This window comes from Apium graveolens, chromosome 4 (assembly GCF_009905375.1).
Source record: "Apium graveolens cultivar Ventura chromosome 4, ASM990537v1, whole genome shotgun sequence".
Classification (NCBI taxonomy): domain Eukaryota; kingdom Viridiplantae; phylum Streptophyta; class Magnoliopsida; order Apiales; family Apiaceae; genus Apium; species Apium graveolens.
This window is the reverse complement of record NC_133650.1, coordinates 217,460,691-217,479,574: the sequence shown is the minus strand read 5'-3', so window position 1 is coordinate 217,479,574 and position 18,884 is coordinate 217,460,691. Positions and strand designations below refer to the sequence as shown.

The 18,884-nt window shown below is 31.6% G+C and overlaps 1 protein-coding gene and 1 long non-coding RNA gene across 2 annotated transcripts; one reads left to right on the top strand and one right to left on the bottom strand.

Moving 5' to 3' along the window:
* Positions 1–385: 385 nt before the first annotated feature.
* LOC141721314 (uncharacterized) lies at positions 386–3,581 on the bottom strand. Its single transcript, XR_012574687.1, has 3 exons — positions 3,467–3,581; positions 3,270–3,341; positions 386–515 (listed from the first exon to the last, which is right to left on the bottom strand). It is a non-coding gene; the product is annotated as an uncharacterized LOC141721314 (long non-coding RNA).
* Positions 3,582–9,008: 5,427 nt separating this feature from the next.
* Positions 9,009–11,729, top strand: LOC141719364 (uncharacterized). The gene is made up of 11 exons (XM_074521736.1): positions 9,009–9,188; positions 9,312–9,437; positions 9,702–9,772; positions 9,907–10,028; positions 10,152–10,233; positions 10,384–10,513; positions 10,641–10,795; positions 10,897–11,017; positions 11,117–11,317; positions 11,404–11,472; positions 11,670–11,729. Exons 1-11 carry the CDS (start codon positions 9,009–9,011, stop codon positions 11,727–11,729), a joined length of 1,317 nt encoding a protein of 438 aa, XP_074377837.1.
* The last annotated feature ends 7,155 nt before the right edge of the window (positions 11,730–18,884 follow it).

Sequence of the window (18,884 nt, the reverse complement as noted above, 5' to 3'; positions counted from 1 at the left end):
CTAAAGCAATGGACAAATAGTGAAAGTTGCTAAAACAAATAACGGAAAATATTTAGTAAATTACTTTGCAGATTGCAAATACAAGTGGGGTATGTCTTTAGCTCTGTATTATAATGATAATATATATATATAGATAATGCAATGTCTTTGATGTGATGACACATGATGTAATGCCCCCAAATCCGGGGTCAGGAATCTGGGTCGTCACGCAATCCTTCAATCATGTGTAACCTGCATTAACTCAATAATCCAATAATTCCATATCACAGACCCCCAATCTCACACACTCACAAGTTATAGCCTTAGAAACGACGTACAACAAGTATCATCTGTTATTAAAACTCAAATGTACTTTACAGGATCTCAAACAATTATTCATAACCTCTACATGAAGTTACAATAATTACGACTGATATCTTATACCTATATGATACTCTGGCCCACCTGAGACAAAGCTGCCATGAATTCTCCCCATGACTGTAAGCGACTAAGTCTCACACCAGCATGCTGGTTATCTGTTGTGTTGTGTCATTTAAAAGAAAGCAAGAGTGAGCTATAATGCCCAATATAATAATGTAGCGTATGAAATGACTGTATGATAAACTCAAGTAAAACGTCATATATGATAAATACGTTTTCTTCAAAAATAGTTTTCCTTGGTGATACACACCTTCTTATGAAAACAATTCTTTAATGGATTATTATCTTGCAAATACCTTAATGATAAACCCAGCACCTAGGCTTAGGTTACGGTATTGCATCACAATTCCAATTGTAAGAATAAGACATTCGTTGGAGCCACCGCATACGATGACCAGTCATATTACGAAAATAGTAACCTTTTCTACTAGTAGAAGGACGACACCTTAGTATCCCGATTAACACCCTTGCCGCATTCGGGCTACGTGTCCCATTTTTGGGTATACACATACTTCACAAGTTCCTGAGTACACAGAGTACCTTCGCCTGCAGTACCTTTGGTAGTCCACCTAGCACACATAGTACTAGAGTCTACCCCTCATTTGTCCTTTAACAGAATTCTATCATATCTTGATAACTCGAACCACATCGAAGTTCCCCCAAGCGTTTTGCTTGTTGATAGAAACAACTTGTTTTATTAGCGTATATATGTATATGTATACGTACTTCCGAATTTTTGGGAGGAAGTACTAAGGATGTGAGTTGACCGTTGTCAACAAATAATTAAATAAGGGGGAGTTTCTTCTGAAACTATATTCAAAATATTTAAAATAATTCGAGATAATATTCTCCGACGATTTGAAATTATTCCAATGATTTTCCGAAAATCAGAAAGTATTTTAAATCAGGTTTTATGATTTTTAAATCATAAATAAATTATTAAATAAATAATTAATAATTAAACATTAATTGTTAAATAATTAAATCTTGAATAATTATGCTTTTAAAGGAATATTGAAATAATATTCCTCAACTAGTTTATGTTTAAGTAATTTAATAATCTTTAATATTTAATCGGGTTTGAAATAAATAATCGTTGGAGAATACTTCTCCCATAATAAATGAATATTTAATTAATATTTATTATTTGAATAATAAAATATAGTTGAGGGAATACGATCTTTGAAAATCGTTTTAATAAAAGTTTGAGGTATTTAATGTTTCGCAAGTGGACATCGAGTCCCTTGGAATAAAATAATTACTTTAATGATCCAAAATATCTCCGAGATGATTCTCGAGTTTATACTTTATAAAAACTGACCGACTCTCAGTCTTATAACTTATATATCATACTCTACTATAGCGTTTGTATTCTTAAATAAAACACCTCCGGAATACTTCCGGGTTTTCATAAAATTATACTGGCCGATCCTCGGTCTAAAATATACTCCTCATATATACAACGCTACTCTCTAGCGTTATGCATTGGAATTCGGTATTATTCATATACCAAAATCATTATCATATCGTATGATATTATATAACATAATTCGTAAAACATCGTAAATATAGCATCATGTATATATCGACATTATTTGAAAACAAACACAACACAACAGTTTCAAAAAGGTAGGGTTTGAAAACTTGTCTGGAGTCCAAGACACGTTTCCTGACTTCCTCTCGTTCCAGGTTTTCTAATCAAAAAACATCATAATCTTAATCAGTATTCCTACTCTCATCACCTACTTATATTTCTATTAAGTTCAATACTTCATAACTTTCATCATTCGACCGACTCGAAATAAGTATCACTCCTTGGTCGAAACGGACGGTCAAAGTGGTCTTCTAGATTTGACTTTACCGAATATTACTTTTACGCGACTCGCACTCTATTATTTTTAATAAATCGTAAAATTAATATTTTAATACGAAACCACCTCGATGAGCTTCTTGAGTGCTTGTAATATTAATCCTAAAAGTTTCATTTTGATAAAATGAATTTAATTAGGTGAAAAGCATTTCAAAATTCCGGTCAACTACGGAGTTTTACTATTCAAACCGCTTTCACTAAAACGTTGATATCTCTCAAACCGTTAACTCAATTGATACACCTTTTTTGCATGCACGATCTAGAAAAAATTTCAAACACATCATTTAAAATTGGTTTTTGGTAACATGGGTGAAAATCCCGAAGTGGCAGTTTGCTAACAGGGGGTTGTTTTTGACATTCGTACTCCGCGCGACCTCGGCTCCGACATTTTTATAAAATTGAAAAATAACATTTTTACTTGATATTTTTATGGAAGCTAATAAACTCTATTTATTACTCTCTGTAAAATTTTCATGATTTTTAAATATTTTTAAATCGATCATTTATATTTACAAAGTTCATAATTTGTATCAGTTTTGTCGCGTAAATCCCTTTTACTAAAACGGTCATAACTTTTGATCCGTAAATCAGAATCAAGCGATTCAAGTGCCTAAACGATACTCATAACATTGTATATCATAATCAAGTCTTATTTTTTAGGAAACTATATTTTATACATTCAGGAACTTGTGCAGAAAATTAAGTTGAGTTTTGTTCGTTTTAACGAGGTTATGATTACGATTCGAGTTTCGTTTACGTCTTAAATCATTATACCACCATCAACAATCATCAAATCATAATCTAAAAACTAACTCCTCTCAAGAATATCATGTTCTTGAGGAAACAATCATCAACCTTAAAACTAATTAACTAAACATCAAGATAATATCAAATCAATAATCAAAACCATAGTTATATCTAAGATCCTTACTTTTCTTGAAACTTAAAACTTAAACAAAGTTTGGATGAATTTTTATACCTTCCTTGAAGCTTGTTAATACTTAATAAAGTCCTAAGATCCTTGATGAATCCTTGGGCTAGCTTTAGGAGCCTTAAACGTTCATGAAAAATCAAGAAAACAAGTTAGTGATTTTTGAAGTTACTATTCACCACAAATTTTAAGCAAGGATTTGACTATGCTATACTAATTAAATGGCCATGAAATTTTGAACGTACCTTGTATATGGTATGAGGAAGCTTTGGTTAAAATTTGGTGATTTTTGAATGAATAGATCATGAGATATGAATTTTTTTTCCCATGGTTTTCTTGGAAATCAGCATTGGGTTTTTGGAGAGAGAGAGAGAATTGCCTTGCTTGCTTCTTGGAAATGTGGTGGAAATAGGACTTTGTGACTTTAGAAAGTGTGTAGGATAAGATGCATCTCATTTTCAAAGTCTAGGCTTAGCTAGGTATCTCATTTGTCAAAGCTTGCATGATAAGCTCCTTGAATTTATGTTTATCAAAATTTGTTATTTATTAATTTTTGTAACTAGCTTCCTAATTTATTACTTGTTAAATAAATTTATAAAATACTTAATTTCCTAGTTTATCACTTTATTCTGTCATCCTACATTATCTCGCTTTCGTTCACGTACGTTTAAATAAATTCCGTAAATGCTACGTCGAAGAATTCCGCTAATCGTAAATCATTACCATTTCTAGTGCTCGTACTTGGTTATCAGTTATGAAATTATAATTCTCAAAATTTTCTTGGTCGAAGTATAATTCTCTTATTCCTCGATGGCTCGTAAAATAATATCATTTGGACTATTGGTTTTCTTCGAAAACTCACGACTTTTGCATACACTCATTTAGTACGTATAACCACAATATGAACTCGGAAACTTAAATGAAACACTCGTATATGGTGTGGTCGCAAAAGTTTTTAATAAACCGCAAGATTACTATTCCTAAAGTTTTTTTTAATGACGTTAAAAATTTGGGTTCTTACAGTCTTCCCCCTTAAAAGGATTCCATCCCGGAATCAGTTCAGAAATAGGCGGGGACACGCTTCTCACAGGACCACCTCGAGTTCTCACGTTAACTTCACAGTATTGGATCTCTTCATAAAATTTCCACTCATCCGTCAAATATATTTCCGGGTACTCATTTTAAACTTGGTGACTGTTCGATGTTGGTGCTAATTTATACGCCAAATCTCTTATTCCTTTAAAGATTTCAACCAGTCCAATAATTCTTGGTTCAACATTCTTTCCCTTTCGAATCTCATCACTCTCTCCCCGGGAGGCACTTTCAATAATACTTGGTCTTTTACTTCATACTTTTCGTCTTTATAGATCTAGTTCGCATATCTCTGTTGTTCATCCTAGGCTGCCACTAGCCGGGTTCTGATAAGTTCTAGGAATTTCTTTGGTCTGTAGACTCAACTATGGTCCAGTATCCTCCGCTTACCAATTTCTTCCCAACCTAAGGGAGAATGATTCTTTCTTCCATACAAAGCTTTGTAGCCGTTCCAATGCCCGCACGATAACTCGTTATTATTGATAATTCAATTAACGTCAATTGGTCACTTCATTTTACTTAGATATCTATAATATGGACTATTAGCGCATCTTCTAGTGTTTGGAATGCTCCTTCGACTTATTCGTTTCCCCCTCCATCACTCTTACTAGTGCTAGAGTTTCGTTCCTTAACGTTTTCCCATTTTTGCGCATCATCTCTGTCGATTATTTTATGTAAAAAGTTCTCGTCGCATTTCTACACGCTCGTCTCATGTTACACGCTTAGCGTCAGATTTAACATTTCTTCCCGTAGTAACGTAAGGCACATCATCATCCTGTTTCCATCTTGAAGGAAATACCATTTCATACGCAATTGATTGACACGTTTTAGGATCGTGGAACGTTCAATTTCCGTCATCGGTCGGACTTCTTTAATCATTTCCCGTATAATATCTATAGTACTACGATACCTTCTGGGTCGTACTTGTTATTTTCGCTAGCTCCTTAGACGTATTCACGTTTATTGGTACCTGCTACCAGTGGCCTTTATAGGGTGTGTACGATCTTCTTTGCCTTCTATCAGCTCTGACAATGACATCCTTCATTCTTTCACGTTGTCCTTCGTAAGGGATATCGGTGACTATTTTTTGTATGCTAGCGTAGTAAGTACATCTACACGAATTATCTGTCAACAATAGGCGATTCCTCAAACCATTCCAAATAAAAGGTATGCCGCTAGACATATCTTCAATGGTCAGGATAGTCCTCTCATTCTACTTGTCGATTTGAGAACTCTAAGTCATTCCTCTATTTGTCCTTTTTCACAAAATATCTTGGGAAATAGTCCCGTTAATTGAATCTTGGGTCCTTGCGCGGCGCAGTCATCACAGGGTCTCTCTGTCCCAATTATCTCTTATGCGTTCATAACAATTTTGTAGAGTGGACATCTATCATTTGCATAATAAAATAAGCGGTCTTATTTAATCTATCACTCAAAATCCTTACATAGCACGATGGCTAACTTGGTTCTTGATAATCCTCCTTCAAAATTTATTATAATTAACTTTTACTCCTATTTGGGTCATTTACAAGTCGTAATCGCCAAAATTTTAATCCTCGCCTTTCCGTTTTCATTTTCAACCATGTCGAATACTTACTTACCTACTCAATGACATCCCTTTTCATATTCTGTCATGACTAATATCCGTTTACGTTTTTAGGCATCTTTAAGTCTTCCTGTTAAGTAATAAAGGGTTCTTTTTATACGATCCTTCTCATCAGTTATTCTGAGATTTGTCATCCTCAATATATCTTTTCCTACTTAAAGTGTCGGCCACCATATTGGCCTTTCCTTGATGATAATAGATTTTCAATCATAGCCTTTGATCAATTTGACTATAGCCTCTATCTCGTGTTCAGTGTAAGAAAAAATTTCCAAAATTTACTCATAAGTAAACTCCTTGTCCCTTTCAGTCCGAATCTTATCATAATTATTCTAGATCATTATTAGGACGCCTTATGTCACGGTCCTTAAGCTGCGTAGATTATCATTACATTTCATACAAAATCATGTTTTATCGCCGAGTATTTCTAACAAGAGGTTATTACTAATCTTATGTTCATTTTTTGAAAATTTTATTCCTCGAATTCATACATGATTGGTCTTTCCCGAATTCATTAGTTCTTATCCCAATAGTGTTTCACAGAAGCGTACCTCACTAATCACGTTATATCTCTATTATCGTTCTTTTATAACCATGTTAAAGATCCTTATGATAATAATTAAACATGGTATTCCCTTTTTAAAACAACTTACTCATCACGATGTTCCGATTGCACCATCATAGCACCAAGCTTTCAGTCTCGTATTACAACAATCGGTTCTCAACTATACCTCTCTTTGTTCGGAAGGCAATTAGCCTTGGAAAAATGATTTTCACGATATCGATGAAATTTAGACAATCTTAACAAGATTTCAAAATCTAACATCTGAACAAATAATGAGCTCTGAATAAAAGAGTCACAACACTCAGAAAATTTATAACTTGGAAGGAAGAATACAACAAGGATTATCCTTCCATGTCCTTAGAATTTTATATTGTGATATTATAGAGAATATCCATTGAAAGCAATGATTGCTGAATAATAACATCATATGAATGATACTTGTAAGATTTTCCCATTGAAAGAATACTTTTCTTCTTGAATAATGAAAGAAATTTGAAATAACATTCTCAATCAAAGGTTGACCATTGAGGTTTCAAAATGATGTTATTTTGAAGGAAGGAAATTTTATTCAATGATTAACAAATAAGGAAGTATATTGTTCCTCGATCACTTTATGATTATAATTGGATATTCTTTATATAAACAAAGGAATATAATGTTTCATGAACAAATATTTCATAAAACTGAATATAAATTCTCGTTTCAGTGGGCGACCTAGTTAGGTCTCAATTAAATCATTATTTGAAAATTTCATCAACAATTAAATCTGGCATATATAATGCACTATGGAATAATAAAAATTTGATTGGAAGTGGAACTAGCAAAATAATAACTAGTCCATATCAAGCAATATTATCAACCGGCTAAGAAAATGGCCAACACAATTGGTTTGGCCCATGGCAACTAGCTAGAACGATTAGCTAGACTTTCATCATATTAATTAAAATTTTGACTAGTTAGGACATTAATTAGTCATTCCTGAGAACATATACAACTAAGCATATTTCAGTTTGTTCGAAAAAGAAAATCTCAATATCATAACCACTAAAGAATTTGTTGCTACCTGGATGACGATTTCAAAATAAAGAGTTTTCCAATTTGTGCCGAGAAAGACAATTATAACTCTGAATCGAGTGGTCTTAGCATCGGAACAATCGATAACCTCTTATCAAATATTTCTTGCCAATAAAAGGGTACACTCAGAGGTATTTTTGTTCACATACTTTATTAGATTCTCAAATAGAATTGAATTCGGAATACCAATATCAAATTGATACCCTTACTATGATTTCAAAGTTCAATATACAATTTCATCCCGATTAGAAGAAAAGGATTCCCGAGGAATCTATGGGTATTAGATCATCCATGTCTTTAACAATTTGTTAAATATTTACAATCTCGACTGAGAAGAGTAAGTATGAAAGAAGAATCAAATGAAGATATTTATTATGAATATTCATCAATGAATTGAGGAAAAAGAAATTCCTTCGATAATTGAAATAAAGTATAAATAGCTCTGAGCCGAACAAGAAGATCATAATCTATGAATGAAAGTTCATTGATCAAGTAAAAGAATTGAACAAGTCCTGATGCGGAGAAAGACTATTCAAGATGGTCACATCAGAAGTTTAAAGTAGGGAACAAAAAGGATTGCCTGATTTGACTTATCAAGTACGAATGATCAACAGTTTGGAGGGAGTAACGCGACAGTGAGTAGGTGCCAAAATATTTCACTGATTATCCTAACTCTCGTCATTATCCATCTGAGGATGATATCACCTCTTCGTCTTTGTAATTCCATATTTCAGCTAGTGTCTCCTTCACATCATTTTAAAATCGCTTACTAATCTTGACTTTCGCACGTATATCTGTCATTCCGGTGTTTTACCTCGAAGACCTTACTCAGAAATATTCCAAAAGCATCTATTAAGCTGATAGGGGCCTGCTACACGCATCCGTTACTAACTACAAGTGGCCAGTTCCCCCTGGGAACAGATCAAAGAGATCTCATAGGGATCTCAATGCAGTCCATAAGTTCAGTGGCATGTGTGTGTAATTGAACATACATTACTGAATATATTAGAGGTCTACGAGTATATATACGTAGCCTCTAACATCATATCTACCGAAGAATTCCGCTCTAGACTCACTGGTCTATCCTTTTTAAAAGGTTCTAAGATCGAACTATCACTCATTGTAATCTTACGCCATTTATTTATAGACATGCCATCAATTCTTGACGCTCTTGATCTCTGAGCTAAATTATCATAACCCTTCATGTTAAGCGCACTAATAATATCATGTAGTGTACTTATTTTTTTTATGACATTCGTATATTATATTCAAATCTTCCTTAATGGAAATAAAAATCCTCAAGGGTATATCGGACACTATCTTTGCCGAATTCGTTATTAATACGGTATTCAAATCCTCATTGGTAACATGACACATTCAACTAGTTTGGGTCAATAAACTCAACTATATACTAATAATTAGACTTCATGGTTTTTACCTGTGATGCCCCCTAATGGGCAACTTATGGGGAACTACGAGTAACCAGGCTTGTGTTATCCAAGCATCATATGGTGTTGGTAATACCGTCTTTACCCTATTTCTCCTGAGAGTTAGAGTAACAAGGTTGTGGTCTACTATTTCTCCTGAGACTGTATCTATCAAAGGCTATAATCTCATTTTGCTTGATGATGATGTAAGTACACAGTTTTTTAATCACTTAGTACAAACTCATAAAATTTTAGTAAATAATTTTTAATAATTAATGTTTCACACATTACATTACACATTTTAACCTTTTCTTTAATAAACTATGTAGAACTCGCATGTCCATGCCTATGTCTATCTTGATACTTGGACAGTTATTGGAAACGGTGTGGTTGAAGGGAATTGTTATACTGTTGAAAACTTTCAAGTTAGAGACACAATTGGCAGGCTCAAACCGGTTTCTACAAATTAATGTATTCGTTTCTTTGGTTCTACCATTATAACTGCTGTTGAAAATGATGTAATGATTCCTTCTCATAAGTTCGAGTTCATGGATTTGGGAGACTTACTATCTGAGTGCAAAAAATATATGAATGATGAAAATCCTGAATTCGCTATAGGTATGTCCATAAAATACTTGATTAAGTCTATATTAAGTTGCCTCTCATAATATGGTGTTTGCAAAAAAGGTGTAAAATAAAATTTCTTATGAATATTGCAGATGTTATTGGTGTTGTTGAATCATTTGAGCAAGCAAAGCAAATATCTACACGATTTGGTCAAAGCGACATTGTGCGCTTTTAGCTAACTGATGAAACATAGGTTTTTACTGAATTTTTTAATTTGTTAAAGATTCTTAGCCATCCACTTATATTCTTCATGTATAGAATACTTTAACTGCATACCACATTTTTTTCCTTTATTAGGGAATCGCACAGAGTAAGTATTTGGGGAGAGTTAGCTAAAACGGTGAATGAGGATTTTCACAACATTATTGAGACACCTGTTATTGCTGTTGTGACCAGCACCAAGCTTACTTTGTTCAGAAGTATGTTAATTTAATATCCATATATGTTATATCACATACAATATTTATTATTTAACTTTTAACATCTCTTTATGTAACTTTGTTCTATATTTATTATTTATTATTTCTCAATATTTTACACAGATGAACTACAGAATGGGACTCTTCCTTCATCCAAGGTTTACCTAAATCTAGATTGGGAGGATGTTAATGAGTTACGTCAAAGGTATTATATTATAAAATAACCTTCAATATTAAGCAGTTATAGATAAGTTGATCATCGATGCATTTAACATTTTTATAAATCGATCAATCACCTTGACTTAAAAAATAGAGTGAATTACCTTTGTGGGTAGATGACTGCAAAATATAATAGGCTGGAGGAGGAAGGCTACAAACCAAATGAAGGTTCAAATATTATAGCTAATATGCAGCCTATAGAGGCTATATTGGAAAAAGTCTCCTTGAAGGATTTTTCCAACAACATTGCTGCATATTTTGCACAGGTATAAATATAAAATAAAATTACACAATACATGTAAAATTCTATTAAAAAAGCTGACTGTAAAAATGTAGTAGATTAAACATATATTTAGTTCATATTAATTACCTTACATTTAATTATATTTCCAGAAAGTTGCAATTGTTACCTTTACAGTAATCAAGATTGAGGATGAGGATAACTGGTGGTACAACAGCTGTAACAATTGTCATACTGAGGTTGAAAAAATTGAGAAAAAATATAGATGCATGCAGTGTAAGAGAAATTTCCCATATTCGGAGAAGAGGTAAATGACAACTTATCATTGAAACAGTAATAGATTATACCAGTATTATAATTAATTATAATTAACTTAATAAATTATATATATGTATGATATTGTGACAGGTTTAGGTTGTTTATTCTTGCCGATGACAACGCATTTGCGTGTAATATGATACTCATGGATCGTGTTGTTAAGAGGATTGTTGGAACTACTGTAACTAACCTCTTAAACGAATCTAAGAAGGTAGTCTGCAAAATTTGCCTTTACTAATTAATTTTTGTGAATGTTGTGGATATTGTGCATTTGGCTTATAATAATTATAATTACTATTTTGAAAAACAGGCTCCTTTAAACAACTTCATGCCTACTACTTTGATTGATATTGCTGGAAAAGAGATTACAGTTAAATTATCGCTAACTGAAGCAAATATTAATGGTGATAGTAATGTATTTAAAGCTGTTGACTTATATGACATGCCTGTTATGGAAAAGGTGATGAAATACTCACCCATTACCAAGTGCCCTTCTTTCAACCAATATGAGGTTTGTAAAACCGTAATTTAATTTTCAATAGCTTCAGATATATTGTACCTGATATAAATTTTTGTCTTTATCTGCAACTAAATCAGATCATGGATGGTATTGAGCTCTTTGATACTCCAGGTTCTAGCACCTCTGTTTCTAAGAAAATTAAAAAGGTGATTTATAGTTAATATGTCTTTATTTCATTTCTTATTTTCATAAAAATGTATTATTCCTCGGAATAACTCATTAGGTTAAATTGATATTGATACTTTTTAAACACTTACTATGTATGCTCAACTAATAAGCTTGCAATTAATTTTTTTAATATAAGTTGTCCCTTAATTTGTATTTTATTATATTTGGTTTACAGGATCCTTGGTATGATGTGTTGCTGCACCTGTGTACACTTCTTTCCAAAGCATTGAGATAATATTGAACTTCTTTCACTTTTTCGAACATTGAATAAAAATAGGGAATTAAGTTAAATAATTATGCAATTGCATTTTCCATAAACATTTTATCATTCCTTATTGGTTTAATTTTGTTTGGTTGTGAGTTGGTTTGGTTTTCAGAATAAAGCTCATTTTCAGTTCGATTGTACTCAATATTAATCCAAGAAATTTGATTTACCTCTCTTCATGTTAATTTTTGCCAATATTTTTTTCAAATATTATTATATTCATATATATATCTTCACTATTATCTGTGAAATTGTACATAGATAAATTTAGATCCATTCACGTTTTTCAGTTGAGTCAATTTTTTTTATTATCCCGATAAGTATTGGTGTGTAGCAATGCATCCGTCCAAACTTGGGCTGCTACTCAATGTACTTGATTAAATATAGAGAATCGTGTTGTAGAAAATCTATTATCAGAGAGTTTTATATTTAATATTTAAATTCTGACCATCAATTGTTCAGAGAAAAAATTTAGATTTGCTATAGCACTTGACATAAAATGAAAACCTATCCTGCATCTACTCAAATTTTATGGAGTTAACTCCCCAAACCCTCTAAAACCACTCATCTACTCGACCTTTCTCCACGTAATAATAACCTAAGTGGAGAAAATATGCTACCAGATACATTCATTCCAGGTCCATGGATTTGCATTTCGAGTGTTGTAAAATTAATATACCACCACTAATTGGTCCTATTACAGACATGGCACTTTGATAGTGTTACAAAGAATTGATTTATTTGGTTGTTACATTCTTTCACATCGCCTTTTTAATATTATCAACACCTCAGTGCGATGCAAATGGTATTTTCACTTCCTGTGCATCATATGATTCTGATTTGAAAACCAAATATTAAAAATTAAAAGTGTAGACGTAAGTTTGCATAAGTAGGGTACTTATATTCACTAATTATATTCGACAATATAGTAACCAGCAATAGTATTTTCAGATTTTATGGAAAATCCATGTAGCAATGTTCAACAATTTTTTTGTTTGACCTTTATGTATCTTTAAGCAGCATAGCAAGCAGTTGTTTTGATATTTTTTTTCCTGCGCAATCCAACAGATTATATGACCAAATTGCGCCATTAACATTTTTTTAGCTTGCAACAGAGTTTGCAGCTGAGGCAAATATGAGTCCAATTCGTATGTATAAACACATGTTTTCCTAATACACCTTATGTGCTAGTAAAGTTTCTAAACATTTGTAGCCAACACACAAATTCTCAGAAAACATGAAATTCTCTAAAACCATAAATTCTTAAATATATTATTAATAAATAAAAAATAAGGATCCAACTGTAAATTTTAAAAGTATTGTCCAAGTGCAAACCAAAGAAAATTCCTTGCAAACTATTATCTACTTTACCACTTAATGGAAAAACTTATGCCATCCTGATTCTCAAGCAAGGTGAATTCTAGAGTCTTATATTTCTGCAATTTGTTATCTATGATGAATTTATTCCATCCAGCTGAAAAACGTCCTTTTCCATCAGAAACAACTATACTAAGCTGCCAGGTACCATTATTTGTTATTATCTTGACCCTTTCACCAGCCTCCCAATCACGTCCTCTAGGTTTAATATCTTTTGGAATACGCTGCATTTAGCAAGTAAAATATATCAATAATAAAATGAATACAATCAAAATTACCATTTTAAAATACATACAACAAACAATACCACTCCATGTGTAGATTTATCCGTATTTGATGGTTTCAGTTTTGCAGAAAACTTTATCACATCCAATCCACAATCTTCAACTACATCATCCTCCATCAGGTCATGATTTCCATGCTCCATATGACCTTTGTTCTCTACCATTAAAAATAATAATCATAGTAAATGTAAATCAATAATTATATTATACTAATAAAAACTGATCAGTATAAGATTCCTAGATTTACAATTATGCTACCATCAAATTAAGAACCCATATCGATTATATCAGTATACTCAAGATCACGTACTAGCGTTGTCTGTTCTTCTTGAACTTAAAATGATCATGAAATCCAATTGATATATATCAGCTATTTGCCATTACTGAGTGTAGTCCAAATCAGTTTAACATTATAAGCCACTAAACAAAATCGGAATGAAATTTTATTAGATATTAAAACTTGATTTCACCACCACTTCTGCATCAGCCATTGGATTTGACACTTCAGTTTCAGGTCCGCCATCATGTTCTGACATTTAAACAAATATATAAATGTGTTAACACTAACATTATTTTACAAAATTTTTTATGGTAAATTAATAAAACGCGATCTTTTATTTACCTCCAGACTTAGTATCATCATCACTTATATCGATGATTTCCTTAGCAATTTCCTCATTTGTTTGTGTTCTTCCTGAGCTTCTTGATATTACTATTACATTGCTCACATGAGATTAAGTTCCAAGACTCAACTGAGAAATATAAATGAAAACTGTAATTATATACTTCATCTACCTGATGGTGCAGGCCATAAAGCCCAGATCCATTGTCCAGATTTCTTTCCTGCGTCGCCAGTAATCCGACTATCATAATCAATCTCCTTGCCATCATTTTGGTATATCCGACAGTGAAGCACACTTCCCTCATCAATTGTCAGAATTATTGTTTCGTCTTCAACTAATTTGAAGCACTGCAGCATTTCACTTAGATGGCTCATATAACCTTCCATGTAATTATAGTATATGCTCCACTGCTTCCCATACACTTCGATTTTGTTAACTAAAAGTAACTTTTCTCCATAACCATCTTTAATCATTTTCGGAACAACCTTAATGTAGGAGGAAATTATTTACTGCTTTTTTCAGATATGAAATTAATGAATTGCATTAAAATTCAATGTATTAACTGAAAGGAAGAGTTTATATCAGATGCCCTTTTTCAAGTAAGGTCGATGATACAATCTTAAAAAATGACCGCTTAAAAGCAGCTTTATTATATGCAAATATCATATCATAATCATAATTAAGAAAAAGTTATAGAACTCTAATTATTGAAATTACTCATAACCTTGGAAAATCAAAAGCTCTCCATATATACATAACAACAGAGCACAACCTTATTTTTGTCTAATATTGAACTAAAGTTACCATATCAATATATCAATATATTTATAAATTGATATTAGAATGTCATGTCCATATATGCTACTTTTACATTAATATAATTTATATGTAAGATAGATAAAAATACAGCAAGGCATTATGGTTCATATACTTATTGACATTGCAACCTTAACTTTACAACGATATCGTCACAATTTTATTAGTTAACTATTTTAAAGTACACGTAGAATTCTGAGTACTAACAAGTCCATAAAATAAATTTATTTAGTGTCAATTACCAGTTTGGTGCAAATCCAAGTCATCATGACCCTTGAAGATAACCGAACACACTATGCCTGCTTCCAGTGCATGACATCCATATAGTACCAATATATCTCCGCTCTCAATTTTTGTTGCTTTAACAAATTCTAACCACCCTTTACCAAAGAAACATTTATCTCCCTCCCATTTGAGATCTATTTCAAATTTTGTCCGCGCAAGCAGAAGCAAAATAGAGCTTAGATTCCTCCAGTTGCGGTAAATACCTTTCATGCCGGTTCGTAACCTCTGAAAATACATTATAAAAATTATATTTGTCAATAATAAGTAAGTGTACGATAAATTAATTTAACAATTCTCACAAAATTAGAACTATATACCAGATCAAATTTTGTTGAAATTATGTCAAATCCATAAAATTTCATTGCATAATAATCACTAAAATTCCTGTATGCGTTGAAGCCCCATAAACCCATACTCTTTTCAAATTCAATAGTCGAGGTATCCAAAACAAACTCAGCAGCATTCCATTTTTTTTCTTTTTCAATCTTCAAGTAATCAGTCATATTTTGTTTTGGTGGGTCACACTCCGTTGCTGTTGCTTTGAATATTGTGACATTGAACAGGCCGTCTCTACAATAATCGAATTGCACCAGTCCATATAAAGTAATTTCGTGGTACCTCATAAAACTGTCTAACCCATTTATTGTGTTATCAGTACTATTGTAAGTACATTGCCACATACTATCGCCACACCGAAGAGTTGTTGTCCGAGACAACTGCTGGCCAAACTCAGAAAAAACAGATTTTGGTATATCCTATGATGTACAAAAAAAAAGTCTTATTCACAAGTGTAATCCAACTATATTACAATTTAGCAATAATTTAAATTAAAATATTTTTTGGTCATACAAGGCTTCCGAATATTTTTGATCTGATATTCACTGTTATAAAACCTGAAAGTTTCTTCCTTCCACCGTTGTCAACATCCTCCCAATCATTTTTCAATATCTTGTCGACCTTAGATAAAATAGTCAAACATCATAAATACATTACACGATAGGACATAAATGTATGATATACAATCTTTACTTTTTATTCACGAAAAGATCAAATCAGAATATTTTACCAGAAGTTTTGCATCCAAATCACAAATTCATTAACAATAAATAAAATTGACTTTTAATCCTCTATTCCACATGCAGAGTATACAATACTAATACATATTTTAAACCGGTCGCTACGTACTATTGTAATTTTTATTACAAATTACAAATCAAAAATATAACATTATGATTAAATGTAAACAAAGTTATACTTTACTACATATCAAGAATAATAAGGCATTAGTATAAAGAATAAGCAGCCATAATTATTTCAAAATACAAGTGCAAGATTTTACTTCTACCATATGAATATTGTGAAAAAGTGTGAGTAGAAAACAAAATTGCAGTAATTGATAATTGTGTAATTGTAATAAGACCTACAGATTGCTAACCTCCATTACTTTAGGTATTACTGTCTCAATGTATATCTTCCAATGATCTGAAGGCCAAGTCCGTTATTTTACTAGCAGCCAAATTGATATAGGATCAACCGGAACTCTGTTTTTAGGGTTTAAACATGCCTAATCAACATAATCAATGTTGACCCACGCGAGGGGTAAAAAATATGTAATTTTGTTACCCAAAATATTTTTTTTTGTCAGGTTGCACAAAATCTTTATGCTAATCAAATTATTATATTATATTTTTTATACCCGAATTTTCAAATGTTTGATGTTTATGTTATTATAATATAGTAATGAATTTTTTAAATATATTTTAATATTGTTGTTAAGTATTCAGAGGTATTATATATAGTTGAATAATATTATTAAATCATAAAAAGGTTAAAAGTAGTTGAATAGAATATTAATTTGGATTATACTAATTGTGTAGGGTAATTAAGTAATTCAAAAAAAGAACCGCACCCAAAAGCAATTTTTTCATGATTCATATATATACAGTGTACATATATGTACCCCACGATCTAGCAATAATTTATTTTTTTACCTCAATAAAATTTGTTGTATATTTCAAATTTAGAGTAATATTTTTGTAACATCATTTTTTATTTTCCATTTGTGCTTTGACGCTACAAAATGGCTAACATTTTAATTTAATTTATATTATTTTTGTATAAACCAAGAAATCCCTGTGTCCATGAATCTTTTTAGGATTTCATTGTACAAAATCTTGATGTAGAAATTTTTTTAACAAGTCGATTGTGTATAAAACTTTTTTCCAGCAACATTGATCATGATAACAATCTTACCCTTTGCTCCCTGAGTTTTAAAAAGGGTGGAAAACAATTATAATGTAAGTAAAATAGTTGCATTTTCAATCATATTTGTGCTCCCGATTTTTTTAAATGAACGAAAGTAAGTGATTATAGATGTAAATTTTACATATTTTTACTTCAAAACTTTGATCCCATTTTTGGGATTTAATTACTTACATATTACTTACTTCCTTCCCTAATAAAAATTTCGGAAGCAAGGCCTTAGCATTAACAAAAAATATATCAAAAATTTGCGTTATTGATTCAAATATATTTGTTAATGTATACAAATATAATATATTTTTTGAAAATATATATTTATACATAATAATGAAAAATAAATCATTTAAGGATCGTATTAGCACGCGTAGCACGGGCATAGGTCCCCATAAGTATACTTTTCTTTTCGAATAACGAAGAAAGTTTGAAATAACATTCTAAACCAAAGGTTAATCATTGAGGTTTCAAAATGATGTTATTTTGAAGGAAGGAATTTTACTCAATGATTAACAAATAAGGAAGTATATTGTTCTTCAATCACTTTATGATTTTAATTGGTTATTCTTTATATAAATGAAAGAATAGAATATTTCATGAACAAAATATTTCATAAAACTGAATATGAATTCTCGTTTGAGTGGGCGACCTAGTTAGGTCTCAATTAAATCATTCTTAGAAAATTTCATTAATAATTAAATTTTGCATATGTAATGCACTATGGAATAATAAAAATTTGATTGGAAGTGGAACTAGCAAAATAATAGCTAGTCCATATCAAGCAATATTATCAACCGGCTAAGAAAATGACAAGCACAATTGGTTTGGCCCATCACAACTAGCTAGGACGATTAGCTAGGCTTTCATCGTATTAATAAAATTTTGACTAGTTAGGACAATTAACTAGTCATTCATGAGAACATATGCAACTAGGCATATTTCAGTTTGTTTGTAAAAAAATCTCAACATCGTAACCACTGAAGAAATTATGGCTACCTGGATGACGATTTTGAAATAAAGAGTTTTTAAATTTGGGTCGAGAAAGACAATTATAACTCTGAATCAAGTGGTCTTGGCATCGGAACAATCGATAGCCTCTTATCAAATATTTTTTTCCAAATAAAGGGTACACTCATAGGTGCCTATTAGGTCACACACACACACACTGTAGAAGGGGGTTGAATACAGTGTTTATCACAATCAAATCGAATTAAAAGAACACAAGTAACATAAAATAAACTTTATTAAACTTTGTTATAATATGGAACTGTCCTCTCTCAGTGATGAACAAATTATCACGAGAGCTGCTAGGGTTACAATGAATATTATTATCGATAATGATAACACAAATAGTGTAAACCCTGTGTCTGTGTTTATATACTACACAGTTACAAGATAATCGCTAATTGATATGGAATATAATTCTGCTTCCTAAAATATATCAACTAGTTATCTTTTCTTCCAAGTATTCTATTCTTCATAGA

Excerpts from the sequence above, each read along its gene's own strand:
- LOC141719364 (XM_074521736.1), top strand. The coding sequence starts at position 9,009 with ATGGGCAACTTATGGGGAACTACGAGTAACCAGGCTTGTGTTATCCAA. Across the intron at positions 10,234-10,383 it reads GTTAATGAGTTACGTCAAAG|GCTGGAGGAGGAAGGCTACA; the intron begins GTATTATATTAT and ends AAAATATAATAG. Across the intron at positions 11,318-11,403 it reads CTTCTTTCAACCAATATGAG|ATCATGGATGGTATTGAGCT; the intron begins GTTTGTAAAACC and ends CAACTAAATCAG.